Source organism: Molothrus ater, chromosome 2 (genome assembly GCF_012460135.2).
Source record: "Molothrus ater isolate BHLD 08-10-18 breed brown headed cowbird chromosome 2, BPBGC_Mater_1.1, whole genome shotgun sequence".
In the NCBI taxonomy this organism is placed as follows: domain Eukaryota; kingdom Metazoa; phylum Chordata; class Aves; order Passeriformes; family Icteridae; genus Molothrus; species Molothrus ater.
In genome coordinates this window covers 77,181,214-77,201,420 of record NC_050479.2, presented here as the reverse complement: position 1 = coordinate 77,201,420, position 20,207 = coordinate 77,181,214, and the positions used below count along the sequence as shown (strand labels likewise).

The 20,207-nt window shown below is 35.3% G+C and overlaps 1 protein-coding gene across 3 annotated transcripts in view; it reads left to right on the top strand.

Moving 5' to 3' along the window:
* The window catches only part of CNTN5 (contactin 5), a 606,644-nt gene that overhangs the window by 282,071 nt on the left and 304,366 nt on the right, over window positions 1-20,207 (top strand). For all 3 annotated transcript variants that reach the window (XM_036405727.2, XM_036405801.2, XM_036405641.2), the window contains one exon: window positions 8,073-8,203. In XM_036405727.2, the coding sequence (XP_036261620.1) occupies window positions 8,149-8,203 (55 nt within the window). In that variant the 5' untranslated portion in view covers window positions 8,073-8,148. The remainder of the gene's footprint in view (window positions 1-8,072; window positions 8,204-20,207) is intronic.

Below are 20,207 nucleotides of genomic sequence, written 5' to 3'. Positions count from 1 at the left end.
CAGCTGTCTAGATTTCTGCTGCAATCAGGTTTCCATCAGAGTTAGCAAAAAGAATGAGGTTGTTCATCTCACTTCAAAATAACTGTCAAAAGACTTTGAATTAATTTTCCTTCTGGTTTTCTATTCCTCTTCATTTACTAACAAGAGAGCTTATAGACTTCATTTCCAAAGTGTCAAATTATACCTAATCTTCTTCTTTATTCTTTTTTTCCTATTAGATATGAATAATATTGGCAGAACTAAAAAAAAAAAAATAAAAATTTGAAGAGCTTGAGAGACTTTGAGAAATGACTGGTCATAAAGTTCGTACAAGAAACCAAACAGCTTAACTGTGGTGTTTGTGACAAAAGTTTTGTTATTTCCAGCCCAGTCTTTAAGAAATTTCAAAATCATGCTGCTGAGTGAATCCATGTTGCTTTCAAAATCCTAAGAGAGAGCAAGGCTTTTTAAACCGCTTTATCCCCAGCAACTGCTTGTTCTTGAAATGTGAGCTGAATTTTAGAAGCTGTCAGTCTGATTGGCAAATAGAGGGAAAAATCCACAACAGATCTAATTCCACTCCTTCACTTCTCAGGAGGCCTCTTCCAACAGGGATTTTATTCACCACAAGAGCATGTCTTGTGGTGGGAGCAGCTTCTTGAAGCTGCCTCAATGCCTGAAAGTAGACAGGAGTTCATGGTTTTAACTCTAGTCAGCACCCTGTACTTCAAGGTATATCCTGAGTCATTTGACTGCCTAAGCAGTACTCCAGCTTTTTCAAGCTTTATTCAAATGAATGTTGCCAAATAGAGCACCTCAGTACTGCTGGTTTAGAGAAGCTGAGGACTCTTTCTGCCATCTTTGCTTCAGCATACACAGGCATTTTATGTCTGATTTGCAGTAAGAATGTCAAAGAGGATCTAGTTTCTATAAAAAATAGCACTGAACAATCCCTCATAATTCTGCATAAACCAGTTCTTGGTCAAGTGATGTTAAAAATCTCCTCTAGACATATTAATGGTTGATTTGGTAAAAAAAAATATTAGACACAATGCAAATGCAGTCAACTGGTTGAAATGTTGGAAAGGGACACATTCTGCATCTTACATACAAACATTCTATTTTAAATATGTATGTGCAAATTTATTCAAATACTATAAAATAATCAACATTTAATACAATATTAGTACAATGTTAATTTTTATTGTATAGGTGTTGTGCACAGCATTGCAAACAGGTTGATTCATCTGAATAATTTAGATGGACTAATAGGTATTTTGAGATACTTATTCAGGGCTAACAATCAAATATTTTGGTTTGTTTTTTTAGAGCAGTAGTTCAGATATTCATTCACCAGTATAGAAATTGTGATTGATCGTTATTTTAGAAAAAGTTATTTGATTCTTTTGTAGAATAGCATTATCTGCTTCTTCCTAGACCTGGACTGGTGTCTTTGAAAACTTATTAGTGTCATGAATAAAACAACAACAACAACAAAACACCAAAAAAAAAAAAAAGAAAAAACCCACTAAAAAAAGAAAAACTTATAAAAAATTAATTTTGATGTTGAAAGTCTTGGTTGCTTGCCAAAAGGAACCTGACAAGGAAAGTTTCCACTACAGAATAAACTTTTAATATTCTTAGCAGTAGAGTGTTCATAAACAACTCTGAAATTTTTTTATTTAACTGCTAAATCTTGATCTCTATTAAATTTTCTTTACAATAGTTTGAACAATTACTAAAGCTTGCAAATAAATGATCTTCCATTCGGGTAATAATCAATCCTACAAGATGCCTTGCTGTTTCATTAGCTTAATATAATTTCTTTTTCATTTGTCCTCTAACAAATTTCAGTGATGTTTCATTGTATAAGTGTCTATAGTATGCCTTTTATCAAATATTAACTTAATATGGTTTTAGTAAACTTAAACCAATATAAAAATAGTATTGTCAAAAAGACTTTGGACTGAACAAATAAAAATTTTATTGAAAGCAAGCAGGGCCATGAACTCAGTTGAGGTTATTTATATTCTGTATAACCACTGTCTGTAATACTTGTGGCCTGACTTTATGTCTAATTATTCATTAGGGAGATCTTTACAGACCAGCTCTTTTTAAAAATTTCCAGCCAAGCTACTTCCTCTGTTCATTATGAGCTTTTTAATATTGGAGCCTTTGGTTTTCTAAGGCCTCTAATTCTCCGTGGACTCAGCATTAGAGGTCTGATACTCATGGGAACGAGGAAGATAGGCTGAATTGTTGTCTGCAACAATTCCATTCATATCTTCCAAGCCCTGATTGGAAGGGCTTGGAAGAAGGGGTTGTGCTGGGAAGCAGAGAGAGTTTGGTGCAGCTCAGAAGGCTTTAAAGTCTAGAAGTATTTTAACCTCTATCTTCAGCTAGACCTCTGTCTTCTTCCAAGCCTTTTAACAGAAAGCCTAGTCACTGGTACTTAGCTTATTGCATTTGTTGATTTCATAGCTTTGCCACCCTAAGTAAGGAATATTATTAGCAGTTTCATTGCACCTTATGCCAACATCCTCCACTTACTAAATGTGATGAAAGGATTTCCTAATAATACTACCTAAAGCAATGCAAGTATATTTGTTCTGCACAGCATATGCTCTTCTTTTTCTATTTGGATGTATGGGTGGGAATGGCTCAATTTCTAATTCCTTTTAGTTCCTGCTTTTGCAACTCTATCTAGAACATCAGAATTGCATATCATTGGTTTTATTTCTTCATTACCTGTGAGTATGGTCCTTTTTTGAAAGGAAAGGGAAAATGAAATAATTTGAACTTTCTTCTAATATATATTGATATAGGAAAAGATATTACAGAGAAAACTTTTTTTTTTTTGAGACAAGTCACAGCATTTCCTCTGAGAAGTATAGTCACTGTAGACACAAAGATTTGCTCCACTGCTTTGAGAGCAGATGTGAATTTAAGCAATCATCTCTTTCATGTTGCTACACATAAATGGATAGATGGAAAAAGGAAATTAGGTAGTGATAATGAAAGAAAGCATTTTGATATCAGTGTCACGTTATCTATACTAAAGGCTTTGTTTTAAAAGTATTTTAATTTAAAAAAGAACAGATCCTTGAAGTTGCATTTAAATTTATCCTACATGTCAGAAAACAAACATTAATGATAGTAGATGCTATTATTACCTTTAGAAAAAGCATGATTTCACTGGATCTGGTTCAAGCCTCTTGCACATTAGGGTTGACAATAGTGAATTAGTACTCTGTATTCACAAAGTCTGCTAGGAGTCAGAACCACAAAAAAATATCCACCCTGTCACTACCAGCCAAAGCAATTCATTAAAACATACTGAATGGTGAGGGCTTTAATAAGTTTTCTACAATTATTACACAGAATTAAAATAAATTGCGAAAGTAATTTGGCAGAAATCCTGGGGAACACAAAGGACTGGGGTAGTACCATGTGGAAATTGAAAACTGTTTCTAATTTTTGTGCTGGAAAAGAAATTAGATTAATTACTTGTTGCACATTATATACATCTCTATTTTAGATCACCTTTTTATACAAATTTCCTTCAGGGAAAATTCATGTCCTTGGTATTAAGAAAAAAATAATTTCCTGAAACTCTATTGCAAAGAAATGAGAATAAGAACAGGACAGAATTTAAAAAATCAAGAAATGGTAGAGAGTTCATCTTTAAATAAAAAATCTGACTGTAGTGCTTTGTCAATTCATGCTATTATGCAAAAGACATCTGTAAAAATAGTATATTCCGGACAACTTAATTTTCTTTTCTTGAAGAATGAAGCCAAGAAACCATTCTAAACAAGTGAGTTGGATTTTAGTTAGGTCCTAATTTGTAACTAAGGAAAAAAACAGATATTGTTCAGCTGAAATTGTTTTAAAGTCCTTTTAAGCAACACCTTCAGAGCTGTGTTCTTTTGCATAAATTACTGTATATTCTGGTTTACAGTCATAAGATTAAAATGTAAATGCTTTTTTTTTTTTTTGCTTTAAAGTTTTCCTCATTTTGGGATAGTTGGGGTTGGGAAAGAAACAAAACAAAACAGAAAATTAACAAAATTTTCAAACCAAGAACAACTGAATACTGCTGGTATATGTGCTCTTAAACTACTTTTAGAATAAGGCAATTTTAAGTGGAAGATTCTTGTTATAAATATAACAGAATATTCATTTGGTTTTTTAAAGCAATAAGACCCTTTTTTTCCTTCTTTTTCTTTAGTAAGAAAGAAGATTCTCCTCTTAATGGATTTAGTTCAGCTTTGATCTTTTTCTATAAGCATAAAGGAATTCTTCAATCACACGTGTCTAAGGGTTAGAGCTCAGTTTTTGGAAAGATAGGTGGCAACCACTGATAGTAAAGCCAGGAGTCCATGCCTTCAATAAATCTAGAACAGAAATTTAACTATCTGTACATCTTTATTAAATACAGCATTTTCATCCTCCTGCCCATGTCATTTCCTACAAAGCACCATTGTCATTATCCTATGTGCCCCATGGCAGCCATACACATGCAGTATCAATGTCTTTGTCAGTCTGCATGATCAGTACTTCCCAATCCTAGATGGTCAACAACCCTACTATGTTGGTATGCATTTCATTCATCCATATGCCAAGTACATTTTTAGCCAATTATACTTCAAGCAACAAGAAATACAGAAAAATAGTTAAAGATGCAAAATCCTTTCCTTATGAAAATAATCAGGATTTCTATGTAGATTTTTTAAAAACTATGCAGTGGCATATTTTGCTTTTGCTTGTTTGCTGGCAATTCTTTTACAGAGATCAGCCAACGTATTTATACAACAAATATCCAAATAGGAAGGCCAGTGTCCAACATCCATGACTTAATTAGATTATCTGTCTGCCATAGTGCTCTGGTTTTACATTTTCGTATTCCTGTGTAAAAGGTCTGAAGTATGTATTACATTAATAGGTACAGGTTACATAAGGTTGTCACATAAAAGTTATTTTAGCTATTCGGCTATAGGCTCCTTACCCACTCAACTTGTGATAACTCTGATTTCTTCAATGACACATTCATTAAAAAAACTTATTTTTCACAGAAAGTTTAAAATCATTCTGTTTCAAAATTTCTGAGGGAATTGAAAATCATTGTCTTTCAAGAATGCAAAGAGAAATGTGTATAAGTCTGTCTTTTATTTTGATATTCCCACTGTTTGGCTCCAGTTATTCTTCACCCTATTTCTGTTCTACCAATCACAACTTTTATTATTATCATTTTAACAGTCTAATCCAATAGGTACAGTAATACCTAGTAATAAAAACAGCAACAGTCTCACACTGTAATGTTTGAAAATTTGGTATATGTTTCCCTGTTGATGCTAGACAAAAATCACCAAGTTAAAATAATTTCTGTTTCACTGTTATAAAAGTAGCTGAAAAGATGTTAGGAAAATAGGAAGAAGAAAAAGTATTAAAGTTGGGGGCAGGGGGAGAAATCTCTGCTTTACTCTCTTTAACGGATATGGCCATGAGGGAAAAATTTAAATTTTAATGAAAATACTTATTTCCCAAAGGCCTGGCCAACAAAGAATGCTGAATGAAATAATTCACTAACCAAAGGAATACAATGACTGAAAAGCAGATTATCACTGAAGTGAAAAACAAAGGCAGAAGACATTAATAATTAATTGAGGAGGTTTCCTGTGGAGGTTGACATGAGTTACAAGTTCTATGTGGAAAGTCACTTGTCTACCAGATTGTTGTGCTCTCTTTCAGGGTTGCTTATACCTATGTGTATGTCCAATATTAAGTTTCCCTGGTCTGAGTTACCTGAAAGGAAGTACAAATCCAAAATGGGATTTTTTTATCTGTGTCGAAAAGCATATCTGCTGTGCTGTTTAAATGAAAGCTGACAAGCTACACCTTTATATTGTTGCAGGAATAACTGCCAGCAACATAAAGAGATGTCATCTTGTGCTCACACAGTGTGTCTCTCTATATATGATGGAAAGACTGTCAAAACTTGTTACAACTAGAGATGCTCAGAGAACAGTTGAAATGGAATAATTCAGCGGGAAACTATTTTTACATTATGATTTATATTTTTATTTTTAGCAAGTGTGCAGAGCCTTGCCTCTGTTCTCTTACTGTCAGGGTTCTAACAGAGAATAGGACACACAAAGCAGCAAATATGGCATCTAACTCAGCTGCTTATAATCTGAAGGAGTCCTATTATGCCCAAAAGGGGTTGGATAGGGGAACAAACGAAATTCTCCCTTGTCTCATAATTATGTCACATGTCATTGCTCTTTTAGTCATAAATCACAGCCTCTACTGATTGAAGATTCCTTGGGCTCCAATAAGAGGATCTCAGAATCCTCCTGAATAGATGTGACTAATTAAATATAGGAAATTAACTTTATGTTTGCAACTTGATGCTCTTCAAGTCAAAGACTAGAAGTACACATATTTCGATACAAAACCAGCTGAACTTTCTCATATTTTGGACTGACTTTTCAGACATTTGAATGCAAAATTTCTTGAGTTCCAATGTGCTAAAATTGCTGACATTGTAAAGTGATAGCTAAGAAGACAGTGATCAAAGACGAAGTCAAAATTTATGTTCATGTCATGGGACAGATAGGAATCACAAATATGGGGAAGAGTAGGAGATGAGTATGAACAACATATTTGGTAAAAGTGCTGATTTTTTTAAAGGTATTCTTAGATTCTTCATACACTAAGTTGAATCTGGAATCTATTTCTATCCAGTTTGCAATTAGTAAAAACACCTGGATTTTCCTAAAACATTTTAAAAATTGTTTATACTAAATATACCAACATATTACTTACCGGAAAAAAATCACATAATGGTTTGAGTTGAAAGGGAAGTATGCAGGTACCTACTTCAAAGCTTCTTCCTAAGCAGATTCACCTGCCCAGGATTGTGTCCAGGAGGGTCTTGAGTACCTCCAGACAAGGAGACTCTACAACCTCTCTGAGCAGCCTGTTTCAGTGCTCTGCCACCACTCTCAGTCTTCCCTCACAAGAGAGATGCTTCAATCCCCTCATCACCTTCATTGCCTTCAGATGAACCCTCTTCAGTACTTGCTTGTCTTTCCTGTACTGAGGAGCCCAGACTTGGACACTACTCCAGATGTGCCTCACTAGGGCTGAGTAGAGGGACAGTATCATCCCCCTCTACCTGCTGGCTCTTTCTAATGCACCCCAGGATCCCTCTGGCCTTCTTGACCACAAGGACACACTCCTGATTCATGGACTGCTTGTTGTCCACCAGGGCCCCCAGGTCCTTCTCTGCAGAGCTGCTTTCCAGCAGGTCAGATCCCAGCCTGTGCTGGGGTTATTCCTCCACAGGTGCAACACCCTGCATTTGCCCTCGTTAACCTTCAGACAGTTCCACTCTGCTCATCTCTCCAACATGTTGAGGCCCTTCTGGAGGGCTGTACAGACCTTTGGGGTATCAGCCACTCCTCCCAGTTCTGTATCATCAGCAGACTTCCTGAGGGTTGCCTTCAGCCAGGGTCACTGATTAATAAGCTGAAGACAACTGGACCCAGTACCGATCACTGGGGAGCACTGTGAGCCACAGGCTCTAACGAGACTCTGCACCACTGCTCACAACACTCTGATCTCTGCCCTCCAGCCAAGTCTAAATCCACCTCACTGTCCACTCATCTAACCCACACTTCAACATAAGCTCTTTGAAACACTATATCAGAAATCAACATACTTCCAGGAAAATAAGAACACATGTCAGGCCATGTGCTTTGAATATATTTGCTGTGAAAGATATGTGTACTATCTTCTAATCTTGGCTTTTTGGAAATTCAAAGCTTCAAAGCACATGTAGTAGTTTTAACGCGATATCCATGTAATATATATACACATATGCAGAGCGCTGCCACAGACAGTTGAGCTATTAACACTGTTAACTACCAGAGTAAGATCCCTCTGAGTCTGAGAGTCAGAGGGATAGAGAGTCCTTTAGAACTAGATTTTTAATTGCATTAGAAGAAGCTTTGTCTCTTTAATTGTTTGTCATATTATTGAGAGATATTTTTAATTTTCCTAACAGAGATCTGTCTTTCTCCCAATAGGCTAAGCTTTAATTAAGAAACGTCAACGTTGCAAACAACTGCACAAAGAGGGACGGAAAGACCTTTGTGACCAAGGATGTGGTTGTCATGGAAACTCTTGCTGTTTCTGTCACTCACTGGCTGTCTTTCAGGTAAATCAAAACAAAAAACAAGAAAATTTTGCTTATCGTTTTAAGGCTCTTAACTGCAAACAGAAATAGGAAGATGTAAAAGCATGCTGGAGAAGATCAGCATCATTATGAAAACTCTTTGCCTGAGTGTGATGATCCACCCTTAAGGGAAGGAAGCCCATAAGATTCATTAATGCTCATTGGTCGAAAAAAATTACAGAAGTGAGAGAGTCTGCAAAGAAGTATAGAGTATTATTGGTAAATTATGCAACTGGCATGAAAATTGGTATGTTAGCCCCTGACCTGCTGTGTAGGCACATGGCAGTGGGGTTCAGACAAAAGGGTAGGGTAAAGGGAAAAGAGTGATTAAGCACAATGCAATGGGTCTTGGATCAAGGGACAGGATGGGATGGAAAACAGAAATTAAAGAGGTTCATTAAAAAGGGAGAAATTAATTAAAAAATGGAAAAGAGAAAAAGGGAGGACAAGAAAGAGGAAAAAGAAAAGTAAAAAAGTGTACACCAACCCTCACTTCAGCATCACTCCAGATGATGGGGATGCCCATCCCAGTCTCAGTGCCAACCCAGTTGAGGGGATGCCCATCCTGTTTTCAGTGTCAAGCCAGGTGATAAGCAGCAATCCAGCTGCATCAGTGTGGCTGATGAGATGTCCAGGGTCCGAGGGTCACTACCTGGACTTGGAGCTGGGTACTTTTTTGTGGAAAATCTTGTTTAGGTCCCAGGCTCACCTTATAGTATATTTCCTCTTTCTGCCATTCATTCCTGCACTGAGATTGTGGTTCTTTCTCACAGAAAAGTGCTGCCCTGTCTCCACCTGGCCCCTCTTCTTCAGTCAAAACTTGTTCTTTCTCAGAGGTTGCTAGTCCAAATAGTCCTTGGTTATTACCAAAATTTCGTGTCAGTTATTACTTAAAGTTCTTGCTTGGCTTCACAGCCATATTGGTGTTTGAGGCACATTAGCCAAGTATTTTCTGGAAACTGAGAGCTCAAAAAAACTTCACTTTGGACCGCTGTTTATAAGGTCAATAGACAGTGGTCTTTAGTACTCATCAGCTCCTCATAACTAAGAGCTCCAAAGGGTCTCACTTAAAATCACTTTTTATAAGATTGCAAGACAGTGGATTTTAGTCATAGTAGTATTCTATCCTGGATGCAATTCAAGTTGGTAACTTTCTTTGAAGGTTCAGCAACAGAAATATTATTTCATTTGGGTTTTTCAGGCAAGAAAAATAGGTTTTAAAGGCTGCTTTTTTAAAAAAATCTGGTGATCTTCTACTTCCTGTGAATAGACAGTGTTTCTGACAAGCTGGAGAGGGACTTAGTCCAGATGCAGTTCTTCAAGGCCAAAGCCTAAGGAGCATTTCGCAAACCAAAGTGGGACCTAAGGGTGGGTGGGAATGTAATTAAAGTCACCTTTCTGGCCTCTACACTGAGTGGTGAAACTATAAAGATTTAGATTAAGATATTGACAAATGCTGTCCTTGTATTAAGACGTGATTATTGAATCTCAGCAGTTACTAAGCTACTCTTTTCCAAAATTGTTCCAAAATTTATTGGGTTTGTGTCATCACAAGATGAAATTTAAAAGTCAGTGAAATAAAACATCTGATTAGTAACAATAAAGTTATATTTAACACAGGAATTTGATAATGGAAAGTGCCCATGGATGTCAACATACATGCTTTGCATGCACACATGAGAGTCTAGTTTAATCTGGTTTCTTTCTTGTAGCTTCATTGTGTTATCTAAGTCTGTTGATTTTGGACAGGGAATTTCTGTTTTCTTTGTGCTGGACTATCAGCCACATTGTTAATATTAGTTTGTATTGTAAATGTTTGTATTTTGGTGATTCTAATAGTAGTAGTACCTTACAACCACCACCTATTAATGTAATTTAATTTTTTAAATTGATATTTATATTTTTATTGCTACAAATTGCAAGGAATTTGATGCAAAATTCAGAAGGATGTCAGAAATTTAAATATAGGTTGTCTTTCTAAGAATTATTTATTTTATCTTGAAATCTTTGATTTAAATGTTAACATCTGGCAGAAGGTATTTATCTGTGAAACTAATGCACCTGAGCCTGTAGCTGGTTTCACATAGATAGTATCTCCTAACTCTCAACTGCTGTTAGAGAAAATACCTGTCGAGTTTGCTCCAGATAGATTTGCCTTACTCTGTATAACACATCAATATGTTTCAAAATTTGTGAGACACATGTAATATGCTGACAATTCTGTATCCTAAAATTGGATACACAGGAACAAGCTTCAGATGTTTGCCACAGGCATTGCTTAGGCACGTACATTCAAGCAACATCTTGCAAAGACTTAAAAGCATTAGCAGTGACTAATTCTAATATAGCATGAGGGTGTGTAACTACTTGGGAATTTAAACTGAAAGTCAATATTTACAGAAGAATTTTATTTTAATAACATTATACCCTGAAAACTCTTGCCGGTCATTCAGCATCATATTTAAAATTGACTGTTCCTCTCATCTGTTAATTTGTTACTTATATCTGATAGTTTCTAAAGCATTCATTTTTTTAGATTTCATTCTGATTTGTGATTCTTTAGGGTTTTTAAATCTTTATTCCATATTAATGCAGGAGATTTAACTTCTGTAAGAAATATTTTTTAACTGCAGTGCTTGTTTTCACATATTGTTGAATATAATGTGATAACATACATTTTTCACACGCACAAGATAACATTTTAATCACTTCATGTGCATTAATAATTAATTATTCATTGTTTAATTTTTTGCTATAAGAGCTGAAACTAACAAAATTTTAAAAAATTAGATTTGAAGTTATTTTAATGAGATCATCTGTACAACTAGCAATTTACTGTCTCCATAACTATGTATTTGATAACATCATCCTGCATTTGGAGATGTTTTTATATTGCGGCGCTCATTAAAACATGTTTACAACTGCAAAAACATGTTACAACTGCATAGTTCATTCCTACAGCTGATGAAATTCAAGGCAGCCTAGTAAGTTTGATGCCTGAATGCATTGTTAACAGAGCAACAGATATTGATGGTGCTCCACGAAGATGGTTCATTCAATTTCTGTTCTTCTAGACTCTGTTAAAATTCAGCACTTATCCATTTAATCATCATATCATGGGATCACTCCTAGCATCAGGCAGTGTTTGGAAGAGAGTTCTGCACTGTTGTATTGATTTTACAGTGGTGAGGGAAAGAATCCAAGAGAAGGGATGACCTCTTTAGTTTGTGTTGATCCCATTTTTATATCATTTTTATCTTAAAACTGACTCTCTTATTTTGGGTTGTGCTTAAGCATGAATGTATAGAAGTGTGCTTAAGCTATATGGAAAATAATATTTGAATAGAGAAAAAAGTATTTTTCTGAACATAAGAATGAGGACTAAATTATGTCTCTTACTCTGGTTTAAAGCAAAGGTAATCAGGGAGTACAGCTCACAGTTACACATTTAAATTGTCAAAAATTTAACTTTTATGAAATATTGAAAATTAACAGATAAAAAGAAGATCTCAAGATTGATATGTTCTTTCTTATCTGTAATACTGCCCTTCAAGCCAAAATGGAATTGAAGAAGAATTAAACCGTTGTTTTTGACCTAGGGACTGCCTCACTACTGAATTGACAGTTGGAATAAAAATGTTGATTTTTGGAGGGTTTTGGGGGGATTTTTTTTCTTTTCTGTTTCTTCCTCTTATAAAGATTTCTTTTAGAGAAAGACAGCATGCTACAAAAGAATAGTTTACTATGGGGGAAACTGTAAATATGAAATTCAGAGTAACTTTTAAAATTTTGATTTGGTTACAGGAATGCATAAAGTACAGGGATGCTCAGTTTAAATTTAATCTAAGTTCATCAGAATTAGTCTGGGTGTGTACTCCCAGGGTCCTCGTGTCCTGGTTCCCCATGATCACCTTAGAGTCGGCCTTTATGTTTGTAGTAAAGGCTATTTCTTTTTGGTTCACACTAGGAACAGAGTGTGTGAGAAAGCAGAGAAACTGTTTTTTGTGTAGACTTGTTAAAGTTTTCTTGCACTGGATCCTCAGAGAAGTTGGAAATGTATATTACTGAAAGGTTTTTCTTTTAAACAGAACCCTGACCATTTAATGAGACAAGTAGATATGTCTCTTCATGTTTCAGAAAGGGAAGTATTTTTATAACAGAAAAAAATGATGTCAGATTATCATCTCATGATTTATAAAAAAATTAAGATAATGGGTTTTATTTGCAGATGTAAGACACTTGAAAAAGCTAGCTTGAGAATAGGACTCCTGTCATTCCTTTTAATAATTATTGCTGCCTGTTACAAGATGTTTCAAATTTAAATATATGCTAAAAGTTGCATAGTAGAGTGAAAAGTATTTATAGAGTTCTAATTCTATTTTAATCTAACACATATTCTTTATGCCTTTTTGTTCCCCTGCACATTTATCTACTTCTCTAATATTGCCTTCTGCATGTTAATTGGGTCAAAGTGAGACTCATTTTCTCTGTAAGACTGCATAATTCATGGCATCAATAAAATTATGGGTATAATGAAAGTAGCAAGACTTCACAAGATAGAGGCAGTACCTCTGAGACCCTGCGGTCACTGTTCATAGCATTGAGTGGGTAAACATTGTCCTTAAAACTCATCTCTATGTACCATTCATTCCTTTCCACATAAAACATTCTTACTACTAAGCAATGACTGCCTCAATATAGGGGTTTTTTTCCTGTATCCCTTGTTATGGTGTTCAAAGTTAGAATCAGCATAACTTTTTCTGAGCTGTTGTTTGCTAGAATATAATATGAATGGAGACTTACAAAAAATGCTCTTAAGTAAAAGAGCACAAACAAACACAAATGTCCTGTAATAGTTTTGACCTGCAGCTGGCATGGATCTGAGGTGCTTCCTGTCTTTTATCGTGCCCATCCCTCTCCATCTGGCTACTTGGGGGCTTTTAGGAATTGCCTATCATTTGCACTTATCAGCTTCCAAAACACATCACAAACCTGCTCAATATGTAACTTTCAGAACTACAGCAGCCACAGCCAGGATTAAAATTCATAGCCTAAGGTTCACAAATTCATTAACCAAAGCATATAAATATGCATACCGCTCTGAGTTCCAGGACTATTTCTCATTTTTATTCTTCCATTTTTTAGACAATGTCCTTCCCAATTCAGTGGACAGCGTGTGAAAAGCTGCTACTGTGTCACATGAATGATGAACACATGAATGACCAGTGTTATCACTGATAAATTTATACAGTTACCCACGGTTCCCTGCCCCCAACTCCTGGCCCTGCACTGATGGCAGTATAGGAAATACCATGCAATTTTGTCACCTTCGATAGCTGAGGATAAAATCCTGGCGACAGAGCTCTAGATAAGTATTAGTGCCTGGGGACTTTCCTGTTCACAGGCTTCTGAGTAAAAATGGAGAAGATAACACACTTAAACCTTCTACTGATCATCCTGAAGTACTGCATTTGCAAAGGGTGCAAGGCAAGAAAACAGCCACAGCGCTGAAAACTAAGGCAGATTGCTGTCCACATCCTCTCTCCTGGATCAAGTGCTTATTTGAATCAGGGAGCAAAGCACTTATCTGCTAAATATTGCAATTTCTTTACGTTTAATTCAAAAGAAGAATGCAAAGGTAAAAAAATATTTACTGCCTCCAGAATCCTGATGTTGTTTAATGTTAAATAATCAGGAGTGTTAAGGATGGGAAAAATTGCAGGGAAAAAAGATACCGAGTACGGATTTAAGAAAATATTTTTAGGATAAATTCTTCTGCTTGTATGCATGTCTGGGTTGTTCTGTATTTTTTACAATTTTCTATGTTCAATTTATAAAGCCAGTTTCCTACTGCTGGCCAACAAGGTGTTGAAAATGTTCTTGAAGATGTTGTTTTTACGACTTTTCCTAGATATTCCATGTCATTCTTTTCCAAATACTGCAGTGTTTGACCCTTCACCAGAAGTCCTTATCCCCAGGAATCTCTTATACTTTCACTCATACTACAGGGAATTTGGCTGTTATACTACACATTGCAACAGTGATATAATTTTTGTAGGAATATTTGTAATTGGTTTGCTGGCAAAAGTAATTCATTCTATGAGGTGATTATCATTTTCTTCAAGTGTGCTTCTAGATGACCACTTCTCATGATCCAAAGTAATGAAAAGAGCAATACTTGGTCTTAACAAGCAACTAAGTCTGTTTTCTCTTACTTCCTGTGCCAGACATGTACAAGGAGTAGTTAGCTCATAATAGAGAATAATTTAGAGTTTCCAAGCAGCAGTAACAATATCCCAAATACATAATAAGTTATTAACTTCATTTCAAAAAGTCATTAGCAGTTAGCACAACGTTTTTTAAGCATTGACCTGGCCTTTTCTATTAGGAGTGCAATAAAAAGGCAGTGAAACCTTGAAAATTATGACAAATTCAGCTTTGAAATGAGATACTAGTTTTTCAGTAATGAGGTTAAACCAATATTGGAAGAGGTCTGCTAGGAGGCTGGCAGATATGACAATGCTTTAAGTTGGAAAGCAAAATTAAATAACTTTAAAAATTAAGTGTTTTCTTAAGATTCTAATAGAAATTCTGTGGTGGATGCAAGTGAATATGTGAGTTTGTGTGTGTGTATGCATGTGCCTGCGCTGTAAGAGAGTAAGGCTGGGTTGTCCTCAAAATAATTTTGAGCTGCACTAATCCCTGTTTCCCCTTCATACATGTTCTACATCCCCCTGGGTGTTCATTCAGAGCACAGCAAGCTCTCTATTGCTTACTTTCATAGAGCTGCTCAGAAGTTTCTCAATATGCTATCAAATTATCAGGTTAGATGTGTTCAGGAATTTTTGTTACATTACTGCCCTACAACCACATGAGTAAGATTGAATGCAAACCAAATTGTTGGTTCATGTCCAGCCTTATTCCAAGAAATAGCACCTGGTGCTTTTAACCAGCTTGGTAAGGAATACCAAGCTCAAACCTTCTGACAAAATCTAATTTAAAGGTTACCTCCTACCTATAAAGAAAAATCTCAAGAAAGAAGGAAATCTTTAAGAAAAATCTTAAATTGCTGATAATTTTTGCAGTAAATAACTGAGAAAAATACCATACTCTGCTAGGGAAGATGTTAGGGAAAAAAAAACACAATAACCAAAAACACCTGCAAGGGTGTTTCCTGTATTTATTTCTCACTGCTCAATTCCAGCACTAGGTAGCAAACATATTATTACAAAAGTTCTCTGTGTCCTTGAGACTTCCAGAGTTTACTTTTCTTTCGTTAAAAGTTTCAGTCAGGACTCTTCAAGTGATATGTTGCCAAGTGTGTATGGTGGTCTCTTCTGGTTTTACCTAGCATGGTAAATTATACTTAATGACAACACAAGACTGAACTGACAAACGAACAGACCACACTTTTGGGGTAAATGCTCTTTCAAATGCAAAAGATTTTTATTGCAAATAAGATCAGAGAAACTAATTGCTACCATGGGTTGAATAAATTTAGAGCATAAAAGATGGAATATATATAAAACACCATCAGAAAAGATCCAGGAAGGTAAACTCGTTGCTGTGTTTGAATAAAAAGTCAACTTTTTAAGGCTGTAAACTTTCAGCAATGATATGATTTTCTTCCCACAGCTAATGTCCATAGCTATTCTATATATGATAACTATCTGTGTTAGAAGGCAAAACATTAGATAATCTGCCTCCTTGCAAGTGTTCTCCTTTGCTCCCTAGGTGGTGGTTCTCCCTTTTTCTCTCAGGTTTCTCCCTTGGAGTAATGGCAGTAGGTTAAACTCAGAGCAATTTTAGACAATATGAAGTTATTACGTGTTGCCTGTATCATACCTGAAGTCTTCATATTTAAAAAATCCACTTGTGTGGTTTTGTTTCTATTTTTTTTTTATCAGTTGATTATGTAAAAAGTTTTCTTACCACTTGAAAACACTTTTTGGAGTCACCCTAAAATAGTAATCATCAACATGTGTTGAAAACCTTATTGTTATTTGGAAAAATTACTAAATAAGGTAAGGGTAAAATCTGCCAGTTTCTCTACATGGGAGACAAGCTGGCTGATGTGGAGAGGTCACATCTCTAATGATGAATAAACACTTCATAGCTGTGTGAGCTGATGAATGTAGGTAGCTATGGGGAAACTTCTCGCTGCTCCAGACTTGATGCACTAGTCAACTCTATAGTGCCTTTGTTTAAATTGGTGCTAGCAGTTCAGTGACAGCAATTTCTTAACTGTACTGTAACTAAATCTCTTCCCCAAACTGAATGAAAATAGTGTGAAAAATAAATCTCACTCCTGTCAGAAAATGGGATATATGCATATACTGCTCCATGATAGGACAGTGGGAGGCAGTTTATCAAGCTCCATGCAGCACTGAGACTGGTAACTGCTTTGCTCAGTGGACTGCTTTGATAGGGAGGCTTTTCCCTATTAAGTGCAGTAGTGTGAAAATGTTATAATAGTGAAGAACATATCCTGCAATTTTGGCTTTTATTCAACATGGCTAGATGTGCTATGTACTGAGACCACTTCAGCAGTGGGTTTAGTTTACTTCTTTGAATTTATCTACCTTAATGTTGGGTATTCAAGTAGAAAGGCTTTTCCTAGTATTCTGTTAAACACTCCATCAGAGCTGGTTTTGATTGAAATTTTTCTGTGGCTGTGTTTTGGGGGAGTGAGGAGGTTGTGTAGTTTTTTATGTTTTAATCTCAGCATCCCTACAGCTGACACAGTGAGCTCAGTGGTTAAACTGTTCCTGTACCATTGATGTCCGCTGGGGTGTGACCCTGTCTTGAGTGCACCATGGCCTGTGTTTGCCCTTAGTATGGTGTGCAACTGTGAAAAGGGAGTGTCTCAGTCATGGCACTACACGAAGTGTCAATTTGGCTCAGCATAAAGCTGTAGGTGGTTTGCTATGGCTCACCACACAGCCATTAAGAGTATCATCTCTGCTCAGCATAGAATTGCAAGTGATAGTATTTAAACCCCTTATAACACAGTGAATGATAGCGCTCTCATTTTGTCCAGGAAGAAAGGTGAAGACAGACATTCTGACTAAGCCTGTGATTTAAGCGAGTTAGGTAAAAAAAGGATGTAATTTTATCATCTGCAAGGGGATGTGGCATCATTGAAATTTACTATTGATTTTAAAGTGATTAAAAAAAGAACAATGGATGACAGAGTCAGCCATTTTAGAAGAAAAAGATGAGCATGTTCATAAATATTTCCTGACGGTGTAACTTAGCAATTCTGAAAGTTCTCTCTAAAGATGCTGCAGTTCTCTGTAAAGATGCTGTTTTTATCTAAGCCCTGTGGAAACTACTCTTAAATTAGTTACTTGGTCTAGATGATTCTCCAACTGTTTTTTACTCGTCATTGAAGCCCTACCCTGTTCAAAAAGTAAAAAATGAGAAGCCTCTCAAAAATTATTTTAGAATGCAAAACACACAAAAAAACATAGAATGAAAATATGCTGAGGTGGTAGAATACAGAAATGAATGCCTTTTGTCTCATAGCTAATTTTTTTGCTAAGATATTGTAAAGTCATGTTTGTGATGATCTGTTCTAAAAGTACATATGTCTGAGATGGGCAGAAAGTGAGGACTGAAATTATTACATCTGCAGGAAAATAAATGCACTCTGATTTGGTGACCTTCCCCACCAGGAGTAACATGAAACATTACAATTTTGTAGAGTTTACATTTGTACCTACCACTTTGTACTTTGTAACTCAAAGTAGCATATTTTTCTCTTTGTAATATATTTTTTCTTTGCTTAACTCATGTTGTTTGATGACCATTTCAGATAGAATTTTTAAAAGAATAGAATTTGTATTTTCCATTCACTGGGCAGTTCTTAAAATTTTGTAACAGTGTTTGATGTGTCACTTTAATGAGTTTAACATTCATATCTCTGGAAAATAACCATAAATAATGTACAAATTGGGCAACTCAAACAGGAATGGACATAGTGAAATAAAAAGAAACCATTGAAGATCTCTTGTTACATTAATTTCACCATTGATTTGACTTATTGGGTGAAATGGGGCCTAGTGATGGACTTAGCCACTTTAACACGACTTAGTTTGTATAACTCCTTATATAGATTGTTTACAATTGGATTACCTTGTTTAATAGGAAAGAGTGCAAGGCAAACAAAAATCTAAAAGATGACCAGTATGTACTTCTAGACTTCTACTGTGCTCTATAGTTTGATGTTTGCATCATAATTATCTAAGAACTTTTGAACTGCATCTTTAAGGATGTCAAAGCAAACATCAGAGAAAGGGTTTAGCAAGATATGCAATGTGTCCTCCTTTGCATTTCAGAATTTCCCATTAGATTAGATTTAGCAATGAAAAAAATAAGTTTGTTAAAAACTGAAAGAAATGAAATTCTTCTAAAACTGTCTCAGTCTTCTCTGTTCTGTTAGTATGCTCTTAAACAATGTCTGTAATTTATACTCTATTCTATATAGTTAAGGCTGTAAGTTTGCATGTCTCCCAGCTTGCACAGAACAGCAAGTCCTGTAGTGCAGTCTGAGAGTATAGTAGACATGGCAAACTACTGTAAGAAAAATGAAGTAGATCTAAAGCAAAAAATTAACCTGTTGATTGTGTGATATGGGAAAAAAAAAAAAGGTGATTCAATTAAATACCATTTCCAAGGAACCCACCAGGTATTTTTCACTTTTATGTTACTTTTGGTCAGTTGCCCTTACATTTATTGGTAAGGTTTTGAAGTACCTCTGATAAGAATTTTATGACAAGCAAAATTCTTTTAAAATTATGTTTTGTTTTTGGTTTTTTTTTTATGTAAGACTTGGAAAATTATGGCTTAAAATATTTCTAATTCTTAGCAACACTTAAAAAGGAGAAATTATTGAGTTTCCACTTTGATAAGGTATATTTTGTCATAAATTAGAGAGTTCTGTAATGAACTTTTCTTAATTAACCTCATTTTACATTACTCACTTCAGTGAAAAAGTTCATTTTAAAATACTAATTAATCTTCCAAATAGAGTGAAAGCACATGCCTTTCTAGAAAGGCTTCCAGTTTACAACCTGAGTCTTCCTGGAACATTTTTTCATATCTGTTCTCATGAACACTTAAATTTCTTCTTTCCCTCTTATACTCACACATTTCCATCAGTTTTCTTTCTACAAAAGCTGATATAGGGAAGTCTTATATTATTTCATTCCACTGTGTAAACAGTGCTGAATAATAATTATTTACCTGTATAAACAATATAAAGATTTCAGTGATTTATGAGACTGGTTCATGGGAGAAGATTCTTACTGAAGATAGATATAATTACAGTGGTTTTGGTATTTTCTTGATGCTTAAGAAATGAGAAATTGTAAAATAAAAAACCTAGCTCTAGTCACAGCATGCTTTAATGAAGATTTTTTTGGCATGAAATAAAAGTAAAGGATTAAAAATAGATCTATGTCCTGGTTCTAAATCCACAAAGAATATTAATGTATCTGCAGAGAAATTCATCAAAACTGTTTTCCAAGGCTCTGATCACAATATTCTTATAATTAATTTCAGAGTAAATTTGTCTAGCATTTGCTTAATTTGTCTAGGAGTAACCAGTACAAAAAAATTAGCAATTGGTGAGTTCCTTTCAGGTTGGGAGCCTTGAAACTTGTCTTTGCTCTGGTTTCAAAGGCATATTTGCAGCACGTTATGTTGTCTGCCCAAGTTACTGCAACACTGTGGAAGGATTGGCAGGTCTTTAGGAGTATGTGTTCTGGGAAATTCTTGGATATAATTTTAGAAGTTCTTTTAGTTGAACCCAGAGAATGTGTTTTATTCCTTGCAGAAATATTTTTGTTAGCGTGGAAGTTGTTTTGTTCTTGTGTTCAGTGAAACATTATCATAGCTGGCAGTGATACCAGTAGTTTTCCTCTTTCTTAAATTTAAATTGCAAATAGATAAATACTTAAATTTGCTTTTAAGCTTTTATTAT